This window comes from Doryrhamphus excisus, chromosome 4 (genome assembly GCF_030265055.1).
Source record: "Doryrhamphus excisus isolate RoL2022-K1 chromosome 4, RoL_Dexc_1.0, whole genome shotgun sequence".
NCBI classification, from domain to species: Eukaryota; Metazoa; Chordata; class Actinopteri; order Syngnathiformes; family Syngnathidae; genus Doryrhamphus; species Doryrhamphus excisus.
Genome location: NC_080469.1, coordinates 20172371 through 20188731, shown reverse-complemented (window position 1 = coordinate 20188731; position 16361 = coordinate 20172371). Strand labels below are relative to the sequence as shown.

The window sequence follows — 16361 nt, the reverse complement described above, 5'->3', positions numbered from 1 at the left end:
TAAACTGCCACATATCCATATAATATGGTATTATCATACATAGCAGCCTTGCCATAGATTAGTCTGGCTTCTGTTTGCCCCATTTTCCGAGATAGTTGTAGTGGGCAGTGACACAAAAAGACTCAATCAGCGACACAAAATACAATATTCTCCCGTTTCTTTCGTCTGTGTAATTTGTGCAGAAAAACCTCAATACAGGTAGTAAACAAATGCAACGCCAGACTGTTTCCTAATTTGTTCTTCATTTCATATTTAGTTCATTCAACAAAAGAAGTTAAACACAGCTTAAACTACGTTAAGCAAAGAAAAAATAAGACCTTTCCGTTACCACAGTAATGCCTTAGCAGATATTCATCTAAGCTATGAAAACCATTTCATAAAAACACAATTTTATCATAGCTTTTTTGAAAGAAATCACCAATATTGAAAAGTTAATTAGCTTCCTTTTTTACCCCCAATGTATTTTCTATGTAATCATTTGATATTTTTCCACACATGAATGTCATTAAACTCACGTGATTTCCTTCCAACGATGACTGCCACTAATAACACATGATATTATCAAAGCTAAGCCAGAGTAAGCGTGTTTTATCACGGCTTCTACAGATCCAGTCTGTTTCACACACACCTGAGGACCACTCATGATGACACTTTCACAGCTTGGCTACTTCTTAAATAATTATTTCTAAAACCCACACTATTTCAACTTTAACAGAAATATTGCAGTCAACCAAAAAAAAAACGTAAGGAAATTCATATTATAGGATTTGAGAGATTGGCTTGGTCCTGTGAAGTCACAAGTAAAAGTCTCATCAAAAGACTTGATGAGAAATTACCAGTGAGAAAATGTAGCAATGAGACCTCCTGGGGTCAAATGTCAAAGTTTGGACATCCTTTAAATCCAATACTTTCATTGATAATCCCGGAAAGTTTGCAGGTAACTTGATTTCCGGTAAACATTTGAGCTGAGGGACCTCACCGCACCTTCGCCGATGTCAGCTCTTTTCGTCTTCGTCGGTGTGCTTGATACATTCGCCGTCCGAGTGGGTGAAGCTGGGCCACGTGTTGAAGTTCAACAATTCGAAGTTGCAGTCCTTCTCCAACAGTTTCCTCCACAATTGGCCTGCAAAGAAAAAAACATGCCATTGAATTAACATGATATAATCTATTATCACATACTACAGTATTAATTGGCCCTGTACCCTAGAAAGCGCCCATGAATGATACGGGAAAAGGCCCAAATGATACTGTGTCAAAGCCCAGGGCAGTGATACTGATAAAATATAGAGTTTAACCATGTCCAGTATCAGCCCCCGTAGCTGTCCACTCAGAGCGCACTGCTCTGGTATCGTGCCCGTGAAACAACCAATCAGAGAACAGCAAATAAGTGCTTCTCCAGTCACCAAAAAACCCAAACTTGATTAATGGAACTTTGTCAGACATTGATAAGATAAGATAAGACTGTTGATTTACACTGTTTAGATATAATACATGTAATAAACTGAACATTTTCTGGAAACAAAATGGTCTTTTGATTAAATAGTACGTGATAATAAGCTCATGATTAAATAGTATGTGATAATAAGATCATCACATGGTTTGTCTGGTATCAGGCCAGGTATCAGCCCAAGACCAAAGGTAACTTATAATTATGCAATACCATAGTTACTGCCAGGGTGTAGCCGCAAAAAGCTTCACTGTTAGCAAGCAATATGTACATTGTACAAGCATCTTATTAATGTTGTCATAGCGATAAGGCTGCTCAGCCAGCATTAATAGCTCTGGTGAGTAACACACGTGGCTGAGGGATCCAACTGACATTTACTGTAAATGCGCACGCAAAGATAAATAATGCAGTTGCCCAATGACTATACTCCAAATACAGGTACAGCAGCATGTTGCCTACAGCCACGGTATAAAAGCAGAACTTACTGTATCCTGGCTCCTCTGACTCTGGCTCCGACTGCTCAGCCTCGCTCAGCTTGGCCATGCTCTGCTCCTCCAGGTCAGGGTCCTGATCTCCACGCCCATGCAGCTCCACGCTTGCCAGCATGGCCTCGTACGCTTGCCTGGCTTCGGACGACAACTCTATCATCTTGTGATAGTAGTCCTGTCAGACAGACATGCTCTCCGTTAAATACAACAGTAGCACCCTACACTACACTACACGGATGTAGTGCCACCTCGAGCGTGACACTGACCTGTGCGCCGTCGTAGTTGAAGATGCCCACCAGGCTGACGGGCACCGTCTTGTTGACGCAGCGGCCTAAAGCTTTGCGGGAGAGGGCGAAGACGAAGGGCACTTCTTGGTCCCGACAAGTGTCGATAATGGTGTGAAGAGCCTCATCCAGACCTCCTGGAAAGGTCAAACATGCTCAACATGAGCGCTAAAGTCATAAAAGATAATCATGCTCGGTTTTGACTGACAATGTGGAATTAATCTAACAATATGTTTATTATTTTGGTTTTACTTTGTGGTGGTGTTTCAAGTGCAACGCATGATAAGGAGAGCTGTTTCTAATATTTAGATCAAGGGTGTTCACATAAAAATTTTTACCAGGGGCCACATGATACCTTTCCTTCCTTTCTTTTTTTTTCAAAGCAACAATTAAACCACTTCAGTGTAGTACAATATCAACAAATTATTATTAGTAGAATGATATCCTGTTCACGCTGTCAATATTTAAGCTTTTTCTCTTTTCAGTGTGGCCCTAACCCTTCCTTCATAATGTTTTGGTCCCAGTCACAGGCACTTGGACACACTAACTTAGCTGTTGAGGTCGCCCTCTGCTGGCTAAGAGGAAGAAGGCCGCCCAATTGCCGACCTGGGAGAGTGAATTCAGTGAATTCAATGTGGAAGCTATTAAACGTAGTCACAAAATACATAAAAAACATCCTGGCATCGAGAGTGAGCCAAGAAACGGAAAACATGAAACCACAGAGAGGGACGGTAGTACCTTTGGCCTGGACGCGCTCACAGTTGGGAGAGATGATGACGCACTTGACCTTCCTGAGCTTCAGGTGCTTCAGTACCTCTCGGAGGCCCATGACCAGGCGCCTCTTCATGCGGGCCTTCATAGGGTCCTTCTGGTAGAGGCGGTCCTGGAAGCGAACCAGCTCCCTCAGCAGCGACGTCACGCATTGGTCCACGTCTTTGCTCAGCATCTGGCTGCAGTACCTGCACACCGCCCCCCACATTCTGATATGAAAAAAAACGGGACTCAGGGGACTTTGTGAGAAGGTCTGGACTCACTCTCTGAACTTCCTGCTGTGGATTTTGGGTCGATCGGGCGTGGCGATGGAAGCGCCCTGAATGCTTTGCCGCTCGTCAGCCTCCCCTGTCTCCGTTTCATGTGTGCTTACTTGCAGTTCATGACCTCCCAAAAGACAATCCAAGTCCTCCTCTAAGAAAAAAGCGGTACATTTTGCAGATGAGGTGGAATTTCGACGACAAAGCCCATCCCGAGATGGGATTTCTTGCACTTACTCTGACCTATCAGACTTGCGTCACCCTGTTCGTTCTCTGCAAAGTCCTGTATGACTGTGGACTCATTTTCAGGCAGTGGAGCTCTCTCCTCCAGTAAACGTCTCTGCTTCCTCTCCTCTCTTTCTTTGAGGATGACCTGAAGATGAGGACGCAGCAATGAGCCACAATAGATCTAAAAAATAAACAATGCCGACTTCACAACTCTTGAAGAACCTTCTTAAGAGCAGTAGGTTTCTTGGCTTTGGGCACCTCCCTCTGCTTGCCTTTCTTCACCAAGGGGCTGGTGGAGTCCAGGGGGTTGTGGGCTATTTTGTCCTGCTCCCTGGGCGTCCTCTTGGGGTGTGTTGCTTGCTTGTGGCTGACAGGAAGTCCTCCACCCACTAGAAGGGAGTATTTACACTCACTGTGGGCCATCTTATTGATAGCCTGCACTTGCCTGTTGGCATCCCACCTGAGATGACGTTCTGCTTGGCCTTGTGAGATTTTTGCTGGCTTTGAAGGACGGACAGCATGTTGCCGATGTCCAGCTGCACGGGAGCTTTGCTCTTCTTCCCAGACGTCTTCTCAGCTTTCTGAACGGAAGTGGGTACATGCCTCACATTTCAGCAAGCATTTGTACTCCAGCATATCTTCTTGAGTGACAATACTACATAAAAAGCATACTTGGATATGCTTTAGAGTAGTCAGTGTACGCCTTGGAAAGCAGTATAGATTTTCTAGTCACTGAAACGAGCTGGAAACACAAGTGAGGAGGAAGATAATAACCCAAACCTGTGCTTTCTTTGCTGCCTCTGTGGACGGTGTTTGGGCGGAAGGGGACGGTTCATTTTGCTGGTTCTCCTTTAAAATCACAGCACAGTCAGGGTGTTATTTTAGGAAACATTTGAATGATTACTTTTTGGTGCCTTGCCTTAACAGTGTTTTTGCTCGGTGTCCACATCTGAGCTGGAGCCAGACCTGGAAACTCCTCTTCATCCTGGACAAATTTTGACACTCAAGTGTTATAATGAGTATACCAGATATGCTAAACCAATCTTGACCAATAGTGGTATTTACCTCGAACCTGGGAGGCTCCTGTGGAAGTGCTGAATCTTCCGGCTCAGCTTCGGAACCTTCGCCTATGTCTTTTGATCTCTTCTTCTTTTTCTTTCGCTTTTTCTTCCCTGCCATTCCCTCCTGTGGCTGTGTGGCCGTGTCCTCCGTCTGACAAGATGCAAAGCAGACAAGCTTTACTTCATTTAGTTGGTTAATTTTGTCATTTTTATGCTTCAAAGAGCTTAATAAAACCAAAAATTACAATTTCATTTTGTCTTTTTGAAAGAAAAAAAAACAAACACCCATCTGGCTTCATCCATAATAAAATGTTTTCTTTCCAATCAGTAACGAAAGAGATCATTCAACTAACCGGCATTTGGCTGCTGACTGCATTTTCCTTCTGTAAGGGTTTTTTTGCCGGCTGCGAGGCAACGTTTGCCCACGACGTCACTCCTGGTTGACCTGTTGGACACATACACACACACAAAGTCAATTTTGGAAAAGAAATTTGGATCCTCTTCACGCAGGGGTGTCCAAAAACTTTCCACTGATGGCTGCATAGAGAAAAGCATAAAGGATGCAGGGGGCCACTTTGATACAGTATCAGTCAAAATATGCTAGGCTATCATCCATATCTTTGCTTTGTGATAGATGACATAGAGAATTTGTGTAATATATATACTCAGAATAAGATTAATAATGAATATTTGAATTTTGGAATACAAAAACAACAAGCTGTGTGGCAAAAATGGCCAGTGGGCTGCCATTTGGACACCCCTGACTTAAAGACTTGATTTTAAACCCACTTGAGGAGTTGCCAAGGATGTGATGATCAGTTTTTGGGGAGTCAGGCAGAGTTGGGGATGATTTCCTGATGGCCTGTTTAAGTGAAAGCCATCTATAAGTGCTTGTTTTTAGAAGAGGCATGCTAGCATTCACCATAACAGGCTCACCATCCCGGGTGATGCCCACTTGGGGGGATGTTGGCATCTCTCCGGTGAAAGATTTGGCCCCCAGCGCTTTGTGAGAACAAGCGGGGCGCCGGCACTACTTGGCGGGACGGCAGCTAGCTCTGGAAAGTCGGCTATCTTCACCTCAAAACGGGCCAAGTCAGCCTGAGCGGGTTTTGAACTCCTCGCCGAGGTCGGGGCCAATCTGGAGTCTCCACAACCTGTGGAGGGATAGCGCAGCACGACTCAAATCATCTTCTGGGTTTAATACCTAATTAATTGCAGTGGCCGCTGTTTACGTCGACATAGCCGGGTAAACGGGTTCCACTGTATAACATCTCGTGGATCACCTCTTCTCTGTGCGTTTGCTGAGCTTTGCACGCTCCTTGTTGACGCCTGTGGAGGTTACATGATTTGATTTGACAGTTCCAATTACAGGCCACGTTTACATGAAATCATTTAGATTCAATCACACTAACCTCTGACTGCGCTCTATGCCTCCAGGGCAAGTCACCTCCTTTTCCCGTCATCGCTCCGTTAATGTTTGACGGACTCTGCTTGGATTGCAGACCAGCCTGGTTGCTTTTTTTTGCAAAATGGACACACACACACGATCGTTAGTGTACTTTGAGACACGATAGTCAGACAAGACGAATGTCCACTACTAAGTCGGCTGAAGTCCCATAGATTGGGTTCAATTGTAAAATAAATATCGTCCTACCCTGCTGGCTTGTGCTGGTGTGCAAAGATCCCATGACGAGTTGAGCTGTTGTGTTTCCCAGCTGACTCGTTTCTCCTCTTTGGATGAAAAGTTGGCTCAGCAGGTGTCACTTTGCTCTCCTGGAGAGGAGGATGGACTGTGTTTCATTAAAGAAATAACCCCACTAAAGTCCACTTTAGCTATAAATTACAGTTCACGACAGTTCATGTTAAGCCCACATTTAGCATGTCATCGACAAAAGCGTTATTTAAAGTAACTTTATTGAACAACTATTGGTCAACACTGACAATACTAGGCTAACTAAGCTAAACTAGCTAAGCGTTTATAACTATAAGACATATGTTTCTCAAGCATTTCATGTAGTTGGTAGTACGCTTTACGCATTTAATAGCTCAGCTTTTGTAAAAGTTAGCAAAGTCCATCGTGTACGCCACAGCTAGCTAGCTAGTTAGTTAGTTGCTAGCTTGCTAACCATCGCAATGCCCCTATTTTCGTCCGCAACCTTCTCCATCTTGTCAAGTTGTGTTTTATTCCATCATGTCTCCGTATGACAATACGGAGGTCCTCGGAGTGTCATTCCCTTAGGTGCTGAATTGTTCCGAGTTATAAAGGTAAAGCAGCCATCCGGACAACCACACAGGCGAAGCTAGCAGCCGAACATTTGTACAGCATGTTGACAAGTTGTTGGACGTGCACCGGCGACACCCAGTGGCGACGCGGGGAACTGTAACACTTCAGACTCATTGTGGTAGCATTGTAAATATGCTTATATAATGACTTGCAATTATTTTTAAATACATTATTAATTATAAATACAGTAAATTTGTATACTAAACTGTAATCGGCATTTATATACTAAATCTAATATAAATATAATTAAATTTCATGATATTGCATGGATTAAGATATGCCTTTATTCGTCCCTCAGTGGGGAAATTTGTAATGATGGATGATAATAATCCATACATATTGTTTTAGTATTATATTTAGTATTATATTCAGTAATACTTAGTATTAAGTATATTTATTATTATATTAGTATTATATTAATGCTAGTCCTCACTGGGGTCGCAGTTGAATTTGTGCTGAATACTGTGGTAATAAAACTATAATATAATAACAAACATCAATAAAAAATTATACAGTATATTAATAAGATGTCTTGTACATGTGGTTTGTTTTCACAATAAAATTGAATGTTAGTTAACTGAATAATAATGTGATAAATTACAGTTGTCTTCAAAATATGACAAAAATGCATATAAAAACTAGTTAAGCTAAATAAATGTACCTGAACCTAAAATCAAAACCTTAATTACGTCAATAACTGAAACAGACGGCACATAATTAAGCAGAATAAACAGCCTCTCTCCCTGGCAGATATTTTCTCATGTGTTTATCCAAGTTTAATCATAAGAAAATAGAATAATACATTCTTCAAAGGCACCTAAAATCGGAATGCTTGTTCTTTAAAGTGAAAGTGAGGAATCACTTCCCACACCCATACCATATTAATGTTAATGTCGGCCCCTCTTGTGCCCCTTGTAGTGACTTTCGAGCTCTTGATCAACCAGCAAATGTAAACATGAACACAGAAATAAAAGACTACAGCATCGCATTCATTCCGCCTTCAGTCTTCTGGCAGTGCTCAGTAGAAAAAGAGGTATGATGAAGGAGGCTGCCGTGAGAAGGAAACAGATCTGTGCTCCGGCCAGCCAGTAAACTAGAAAAAAAGTAATCACGATGAATGTACATTGGAATGGTTCATTTTCATGTTATCTTAGTTACCGGAGGACGACACCACTGGCCCGAGAGCTCTCGCCAGAGCGCCTAGGCTGCGTAAGATCCCCATCACGGTGCCTTTCTGACCGGGCGAACCTGCAGCAGAGATTCATGGGAGAAAATCACTCATCATGACATTATATTTACATAAAAAAAGGCCTACCGTGGTCAGAGACGAGCGTGGAGAGACACGGGACGACGACTGCGGCTGCTGTAAATGAGAGGAGAAATGTCGAATGAATGTCCAATATATCAAAAGGCCCACAAGGAACAAATCTTTCTTAGAAGGCCAGAAAACATCAAACAAAGATCTTAATATCACAGTTTATAAGGCACGTAACCATATTAGGTGACTTCAATCCAATCCAAGTAATAGCTTTACTATTATTGTACACTTGGAAGATGGTACGTTGTACAAATGCTACTTAAAGGCACCCTGGTATAAAATACTGCAAAATACTATAAATATTACATGTTATCATGAATATGTCTGTTACTACATGGTCTCAGCATGTACAGAAACCATAAAACCTTCCTGGAGGTTTTAATAGCAGGATCGGTAGGCTGAAGAGTTTCAGCTAAAATGTTGTTGTTTTGGTCTAGAGACGGTGGCACTGAGGAAAAGACAGAGATGAGGATGCTTAGATTCGCATTGGGAGTGACCAGGATGGAAAGGATCAGGAGGGACTACATCAGAGGGACATTAAATGTTAGAAGGCCTTGGAGATAAAGTCCTTTAGGCCGGACTGAGATGGTTGGGACATGTCCAGAGGAGACATAGTGAATATATTGGTAGAAGGATGCTGCCAGGTAAGAGGCGTAGTGGAAGGACAAAGAGGAGGTTTATGGATGTAGTGAAGGAGGAAATGAGGGTAGTCGGATGGAGGAGATTGGAAAGAAGAAGAAGAAGCACAAACAATATGTGCTGAAACCTGCCCATGTTCTACTGAAACCTGCTTATGTTCGACTGAAACCTGCTTATGTTCTATTGAAACTTGCTTATGTTCTACTGCTGATTACTAAAGAACGGAAAAAGGCAGAAACAAACTTTTTAATGATGAACGATGAGAGTCTAATCTTTCTTTTGGTATGTTCCATGTCTATATAGCCCAAGGGCGTCACTAGGGTCTGACGACCCTCTTTGACCCCTGGAGACAAGAACCGGGATATAATTTTCCCACTTTTGGGTAGATTTAGTAGAGATACTCAATTGTTTTAGGCCACCATTACATTTACACAAGTACACACAATCTACACTGCAAAACCAGTGGACAGTGATCAATGATATAATAATCATTATTATATTATTAATTAGCCTTTTATTATTACTATCATCATTATTCTTCTGATTATTACTACTATTACTACCAGTAGTAGTAGTAGGACCAGTAGTAGTAGTAGGCTAGTATTAGCCTGCTTTTGCCCTATTATATAAAATTTGTCAGAGATTTTTTTTTTGTAAAAAAAAAAAAAAATCTATTAAAAAAAAAAACAAAATATCAAGTTTTTTTTTTAGGGGGGGCTTAAGAACAAAATTTGTCAGAGATTTTATTCTAAAAAAAATCAATAAAAAATCAATTAAAAATATTACATCATTTAGAGGGGCTTAAGAACATTTTAGGACATTTTAAAATAGGCCTAATGACGCCACTGATATACATAGCCCAAGAACACAATAATCTGTGTGCCTTGAAATATCAGTGAAAACCATCCAAAATGGCCGCTACAGAGAAAAGAGGACCCATTCTATAATCCTGGACGTTGAAGAGCACTCACCAAAAGAATAGAGCGCCAAGCCCGCATAAAGCACGGTGACGTTCCATGAGAGTCCAATGAGAACGAACGCTGGGATCAATGTGGCGATTGCCTGGAAAGAAAGAAAGAAACATAAGCGTGTGTTGCTGGCGTGGATGACACATCAACTGCAGTATGACTGAAGTGTGCAGTGAGGTTTGAGGCTCCTCCCACCACGCGGACAGCTTTGATATGGCGCCCAGGTTGAATTCTGCGGGCGTATCCTCCCTGGACGGACGCCATGACCACGCCAATGAAGAAGAACATCTTCCCCTGCTGCATGCTGTTTCAGGATTAAACATGGAGGCGTTTGAGAAAGTGAGGGGTGGAGCTTCAACAGTCTTCGCTCTGCCTTCATACCTGCTGAAGTGGAAGCGTTGGTGCGTGAGGAAGCTCAATGTGAACTCCAGGCCGGAAAACAGGAAGAGGTAGCAGAAGTAAACCCGACCCAGCGCTTTGAGTCTCTGCATCCCTGCGGAAACATCACACTTTTATGATGTGCCGATTGGCGCCGTTCATGTGGAACTCGAGAGCGCTCACGATCTCCTGAAGGTGGATCTTTGCTTCTGGTCACCGCTGAAAAACTGAACAGGGCCAGCGGGTTCAGGAGGTCGCGGAAGTCCCAGAAACCAGAAGAAAAACCCTTGGGATGAAGCAGAGAAAAAGCATGCTTCTGTTAGACGGAACTCTTCTCGATTTCTCGTACAGAAAAAGTAAAATCAGTTCATGAATCAACCGAATCATTTTGCAATATATTGCCATGTGCATGTGCGTCTCTTTCCCTTCAATCAGTACATTGGCGCATTTCTTCCATAGAACAACGTCAGTTATTCATTCTTTTTGTCTCGGTGGGTGGAGGCGGGGCCGCTAGCACACACACAGTGGGAAGTGCAGAAGAGCATCTCCACCTCTTTAAGAGCAGAAAATCATAATAGCATTTTTCTTATTATTTCTTATGTTTTAAATTATTTTATATTTATATTTCCGTTTTATGATATATTTTTTTATAATAATATTATTACGAATATTCAGCATTTTAATTTGACATATCATACAGACCAGGGGTGTGCAACGTGTGGCCCAGGAGCCATTAGGTTTTTTTTTATTGTTTTTATTGTTGCACATAGTAAAAATATAATTTAACAAATAACAAAAAAGAAGAAAGAGAACAGCAACAATTAAAAAAAATTAAAAAACTTGAAGTGGACAAAGGCAAAATATGAGGACAAAAAAGTTGTAATCTAATGAGAAAAATGTCACCAGAATAGTGTTAATTAAAATTAAATTAAATTAAAAAAAATAAATGAATGTCTGGAAATAATAGGAATAAATATTACAGAAGAAAGTTGCAATATTATGAAAAAAACAGCAAATAAAGTTGTAATTTCGGTTGGAAAAAAAAGTGATAATGTTATATAACTATAACATAACATAACCACAAGAAGAAAGTTGGAAAATTAAAAGAAAAAACAGAAGAAATGTTGTAAAATTATGAGGAAAAAAAAGCCAAATTTTACAAGAATAAATGCGCAATATGAGGAAAAAATAACAGCGCTTTTTAGTTAGCATAGAGTTAAATTCTGATCATTTTTTAAAAGCTTCAATTAGGGATGTCCGACGTCTTTTTTGTCAAAAACCGATATGCCGATATTGTCTGACTCTCAATCTCTGATACCGATATGTGTAACACAAACGGGCCTTTCCCAAAATGTCAGAAGGATAAAATAGTCCACACTAAGACGAAAAAGTACGCGGTGTGCCCCGATACCTTGCCATCCTGTGTGAGCGTTTCGGGCAGCGCCAGCCAGATGAAAATGAAATCAGCAGTACTGAAGGCCAGGGCGAGCAGTGCCGGAGTTTGGAAGAAGACGTGTCCTGTGGTTCTGTCGGCCACGGCGAAGTAGGCCCCCATGACGGGTCCCACCGTGAAACCCAGCGAGAAGGCCACGCCAATCATGGCCTGCAAGAAGACACCACCTGGATGACATCATCATCTTCAGTCGAGACAGATCTGCGCCTACCATCCCACGGTTCCGAGCTTTGGGGCACGGCATGTCGGCTATGATGGCGGTGCAAAGGCTGACGTTGCTTTTACAAACGCCCCCGATGACACGAAACAAAAGGAACGTGGCGAAGCTCCGGGACAGAGCCCAGACCACATAGGAGGTCATCATGCCCATCTGAGAGACGATGAAACAAAGACTGTACTGATGTAAAGCTGCTGTATTATTCCAAGTACTCACCGTGGTCACCAGGAGCAAGGGTCTCCTGCCGAAACCATCCGACAGCGCTCCGGTGATTGGAGACGACAGGAACTGGAGCAGGGAGAACAGTGAGCCGATCAGACCTGGAAAAACAAGGATTCTTTTCCATCGTTGGCAAAGCTCCAGGTTTTCTTTTAAGATGTGTAGTGAAGCCTCTCTTATTTTACAAGGCTGTTTCCCCATTTGGTGCTCCTAAACCGGCTCTAGGCAGGGGTGTCCAACTTGTTCACGGGGGCCACATACTGGAAGATCAAGGGCCACTTTCATATTTTGGATTTCAAGCTTGTGGTTGTTTTTTTTTTTTAATGTTACAAATATTTACATTTTCATCTTTATTAATCTTTGGAAATGTTCTTATCTGCATATATCCCCATAATATCACTTTTTCTTCTACTTAATTTTCTATTTTTTATTGTTTTTTGGTTTCTCATAATAATACAACTTTGGCAACTTTGGGATAGGCTCCATCACGCCTGCGACGCTCGTGAGGATAAGCGGTAGAAAATAAATGAATGAATAAATAATAATACAACTTAAAAAAAAACATTTATTATTTTATATTTCTAATATTGGATTTATTTTCTAATATTTAAAGTTCAAATCAAATATTTTAATATAAAATCAAATATTAATATATTTTTTATTGTTGTTTGTTTTTAATATTTCAACTCTTTCAATGCAACAAGTTCATCCTTGGAAAATTGCAACTTTTTTTCCTCTTAAAATTTCTGCTGTTTTTTTCCCCCCAAACTATTTCCTCTTTATTCTTTTTGTTTTGGTCATTCTCCTACTCAATAACTTTTTCCGCTACTTAAGTTAACAAAAATGACAACTTCTTTTTTCCATAACATTTCAACTGTATGCTCAAAAAACGTTCATTTCCCTCATATTACAATATTCTCATAAAATGTACAACTTTTTTAATATTTTGACTTTATTCATGTAACATTACGGCTGATTGACTGCTCGATAAATGCTACTTTTAGAAAGTGCCGCAGGCCCATAAAAAACCATCCCCGGGCCCTAAACGGCCACCCGGCCTTACTTTGGGCACCCCTGCTCTAGGGACATGTATTCCTGCTAGAACGTCATTCACATGAGGCCCAATACCTCCAAACAGGACGCTGTTATACTTCTTTTCCATGGGGATTCCCAGCGCCTCCCTGAAGAAGTTGACCGCGCTCTGCAAGGACTGATAGGCCGCATCCTGTCCAGCGAAAAGACACGCAGGGACATACAAACACTCCGTGAAAGCGAATCCAATCCGAGTCACGAAAAGCAGTTAGCACAAAGCTTCCTATTCTTTTCAGGAAATGAGCAAATTGTGCTGCTGAAAGCTCTCACAACATCCCCACCCCAGTTTGGGCGTAGTGGTCCATGATGGAGGGCAGGAGGGGCAGGATGAGCGTGAACCCCAGAAGGTCTAGCAGCAGCAGGACAAAGACCACGCCGATGACCTTCGATGACGATGGGGCGACGACCTCTGACTTGCTCGTGTCTGACATTCCTCTTGCTTAATGAAAAGGCTGTGAAAACATAAATTAGAGGGAGGGGGCGGGGGGCGCCCCGAGGTGAAAATGACAGATCACCACAATGTATCCACATGGGCATCCAACCACAAAAACTCAAGTCAAAGATCCTCTACTTGTGACGGGAATGCTCTTGGTTTTTTTTTTATTCTACTGCAAAAATTCTAACCAAAGATCATCTATGCGACAGGAGTGCTCTGCTGTTTTTAGAGCTACCGTAAAAACAGGAGTCAAAGATTCTCTATATCACAGAAATGCTCTGCTATTTTGAAAGATTTACTGTCAAAATGCTAGCCAAAGATCTTCTAGATGTGACAGGAGCACACTTCTGTTTTTAAGAAACTACAGCAAAAAAAAGAGTCAAAGATCCTTTATAGGACAGAAGCACTCTGCAACTACAAAAATGCAAGACAAAGATCCTCCACATTCCAGGAGCGCTCTGCTGTTTATGAGGACCAACAGCAAAAACAACTAGTCAAAGATCTTCTAGATGTGACAGGAGCACACCTGCTTTGAGGAAACTACTGCAGAAACCTGACTCAAAGATCATCTATGCGACAGGAGTGCTCTGCTGTTTTTATAGAGCTACCGTAAAAACAGGAGTCAAAGATCCTCTATATCACAGAAATGCTCTGCTATTTTGAAAGATTTACTGTCAAAATGCTAGCCAAATATCTTCTAGATGTGACAGGAGCACACTTCTGTTTTTAAGAAACTACAGCAAAAAAAAAAAAAGAGTCAAAGAGCCTTTATAGGACAGGAGCACTCTGCAACTGCAAAAATGCAAGACAAGGATCCTCCACATTCCAGGAGCGCTCTGCTGTTTATGAGGACCAACAGCAAAAACAACTCGTCAAAGATCTTGTAGATGTGACAGGAGCACACCTGCTTTGAGGAAACTACTGCAGAAACCTGACTCAAAGATCCTCTATACAATGGGAGCGTTTGAGAAAATACTGCGTAAGCATGAGTCAAAAATCCTCCAAATGATGGAAGAGTTCTGTTGTTTTTAAGGACATACTGCAAAAACAACTCGTCAAAGATCTTGTAGATGTGACAGGAGCACACCTGCTTTGAGGAAACTACTGCAGAAACCTGACTCAAAGATCCTCTATACAATGGGAGCGTTTGAGAAAATACTGCGTAAGCATGAGTCAAAAATCCTCCAAATGATGGAAGAGTTCTGTTGTTTTTAAGGACATACTGCAAAAACACGAGTCAAAGATCCTCTATACCACAGACATGCTCTGCTGTTTTAAGGGATCTACTGTAAAAATGTCAGTCACAGAAAGGATGTGACAGGAGCGTTGTGCTGTTTTTAGGGATCTACTGCAAAAACCTGTGTCCAAGATCTTCTATATGACAGGAGAACGATGCAACTGAAAAAAGTCAAAGATCCTCTATTTTCCAGGAGTGCTATGCTGTTTTTAAGAAACTACTGCAAAAATACTAGTAAAAGATACACAGTGCTGGAGCCTATCCCGGGCGAGAGGCGGGGTACACCCTGTGATCTACAAAAATGCTCATCAAAGATCCTCTAGATGTGAGAGGAGTACACTTCTGTTTTTAAGAAACAACTGCAAAAACGAGAGTCAAAGATCTTCTCTGTTACAGGAGTCCTCTGTTGTTCTTAAGAAACTACTGCAAAACACACAAAGATCTTCTATATAATGGGAGCCGTCTGCTGTTTTTAAAGTATATTATGCAAAGACAAAGATCCTCTATACCACAGACACGCTCTGCTGTTTTAAGGCATCTACTGCAAAAATGCGAGTCACAAATTTCTAAATTTGACAGGAGCGTCGTGCCATTTTTCGGAATTTACAGCAAAAACTCCTGTCCAAAATCCTCTATGCCACAGAAGCGCTCTGCAACCGAAAAAAAATGCAAGTCAAAGATCCTCCATATATTCCAGCAGTGCTGTTTTTGAAAACCTACAATAAAAACGGGAGTCAAAGATCTTCTAAATGTGACAGGAACACTCTGTTGGTTTTAGGAATCTACTGCAAAAAAGCTTGTCAAAAACCCTGTACATGTAACAAGAGCAAACTTTTAAAGAAACAGGAGCATGTTGCTGTTTTTGAGGACCGACTGCAGAAACAAGCGTCAAAGATCATCCAAATGACAGGAGTGTTGTGCTGTTCTTAAGAAACTAACCCAAAAATGCTAGTAAAATATCCACTAAATGACAGGACAGGAGAGCTGTGCTGTTTTGTTTGTTTCTAACCTCCTGAAAAAACCTGTTTTAATGTAAGCTCGTTTGACGTCACGTCCGGCCCAGATTTGACACACGCGCCGCCAGTTGGGTCGGCCAGTACCAGGAAATCAATGTCGTAAACAGAGTACATAACTGTAGAAGAGTCCGCGTTAAAGTAGGTCAGGGATTTAATGAGTTCCGTGTGTGTTGTTTGAACGGAATAGTTTTTTTTACATATAAAACCATGTGTAAATGTATTTATCCCCCAAAAGTTTGGACACCCCCCGCCTACAAGTGAACGTCATTGAGCATCCCCCCCAGAATCTGAGCGAGAGTGGCTCAGATTCAAACATACTAGCAAACAGCGCGGATATACTTACATTATTTACACAGAAATGTCGACTAAACTATTCTTCCTCCTTATCCTTCGATGGTTCTTCTCTCACCGCGCCATTATTATTAGTGAAGTCGGTACCAGGAAGCGGTGTCGGTTTACATTCGGATGTCACACTGGTGTCGTAACAACACATCGGCGAAATGGCACGTTCACGGCCTCCACCCAAAGCTCGGATTTTACAGGCGTTCCTATAAAGCAGCATTTA

At 41.7% G+C, this 16361-nt stretch overlaps 2 protein-coding genes across 6 annotated transcripts; both read right to left on the bottom strand.

Annotated features, from left to right (window-relative positions):
* Positions 1–233: 233 nt before the first annotated feature.
* LOC131127912 (selenocysteine insertion sequence-binding protein 2-like) lies at positions 234–6908 on the bottom strand. Of its 4 annotated transcripts, none has more exons than XM_058070247.1 (18): positions 6696–6908; positions 6194–6312; positions 5952–6054; positions 5823–5868; positions 5476–5693; positions 5329–5401; positions 4893–4984; positions 4544–4690; positions 4398–4463; positions 4259–4327; positions 3939–4059; positions 3701–3867; positions 3488–3623; positions 3254–3404; positions 2958–3178; positions 2202–2356; positions 1933–2110; positions 234–1123 (listed from the first exon to the last, which is right to left on the bottom strand). In XM_058070247.1, exons 1-18 carry the CDS (start codon positions 6702–6704, stop codon positions 996–998), a joined length of 2199 nt encoding a protein of 732 aa, XP_057926230.1. In that variant the 5' UTR covers positions 6705–6908; the 3' UTR covers positions 234–995. The 4 variants fall into 4 exon arrangements, with proteins under 4 accessions (XP_057926230.1, XP_057926228.1, XP_057926231.1 ...); XM_058070245.1 differs by having other exon boundaries at positions 6666–6907; XM_058070248.1 differs by having other exon boundaries at positions 3494–3623; positions 6696–6907.
* A 628-nt stretch (positions 6909–7536) lies between these two features.
* On the bottom strand, positions 7537–16296 carry mfsd10 (major facilitator superfamily domain containing 10). 2 transcript variants are annotated; one of them, XM_058070788.1, is made up of 13 exons: positions 16143–16280; positions 13389–13559; positions 13144–13240; positions 12013–12116; positions 11791–11949; positions 11538–11729; positions 10310–10412; positions 10130–10241; positions 9944–10052; positions 9752–9842; positions 8139–8186; positions 7982–8071; positions 7537–7916 (listed from the first exon to the last, which is right to left on the bottom strand). In XM_058070788.1, exons 2-13 carry the CDS (start codon positions 13536–13538, stop codon positions 7813–7815), a joined length of 1359 nt encoding a protein of 452 aa, XP_057926771.1. In that variant the 5' UTR covers positions 13539–13559; positions 16143–16280; the 3' UTR covers positions 7537–7812. The 2 variants fall into 2 exon arrangements, with proteins under 2 accessions (XP_057926771.1, XP_057926770.1); XM_058070787.1 differs by having other exon boundaries at positions 7538–7916; positions 16140–16296.
* Between the last annotated feature and the right edge of the window lie 65 nt (positions 16297–16361).

Coding starts and splice junctions, on each gene's coding strand:
- mfsd10 (XM_058070787.1), bottom strand. CDS start 13,538: ATGTCAGACACGAGCAAGTCAGAGGTCGTCGCCCCATCGTCATCGAAG. Junction 12,117..13,143: donor TAACAGCGTCCTGTTTGGAG/GTATTGGGCCTC, acceptor TTGTTTTTCCAG/GTCTGATCGGCTCACTGTTC. Junction 9,843..9,943: donor ATATCAAAGCTGTCCGCGTG/GTGGGAGGAGCC, acceptor CTTTCTTTCCAG/GCAATCGCCACATTGATCCC.
- LOC131127912 (XM_058070245.1), bottom strand. CDS start 6,704: ATGGAGAAGGTTGCGGACGAAAATAGGGGCATTGCGATG. Junction 5,402..5,475: donor AGTGGGCATCACCCGGGATG/GTGAGCCTGTTA, acceptor TCACTTAAACAG/GCCATCAGGAAATCATCCCC. Junction 3,868..3,938: donor CAAGCAGAACGTCATCTCAG/GTGGGATGCCAA, acceptor ACTCCCTTCTAG/TGGGTGGAGGACTTCCTGTC.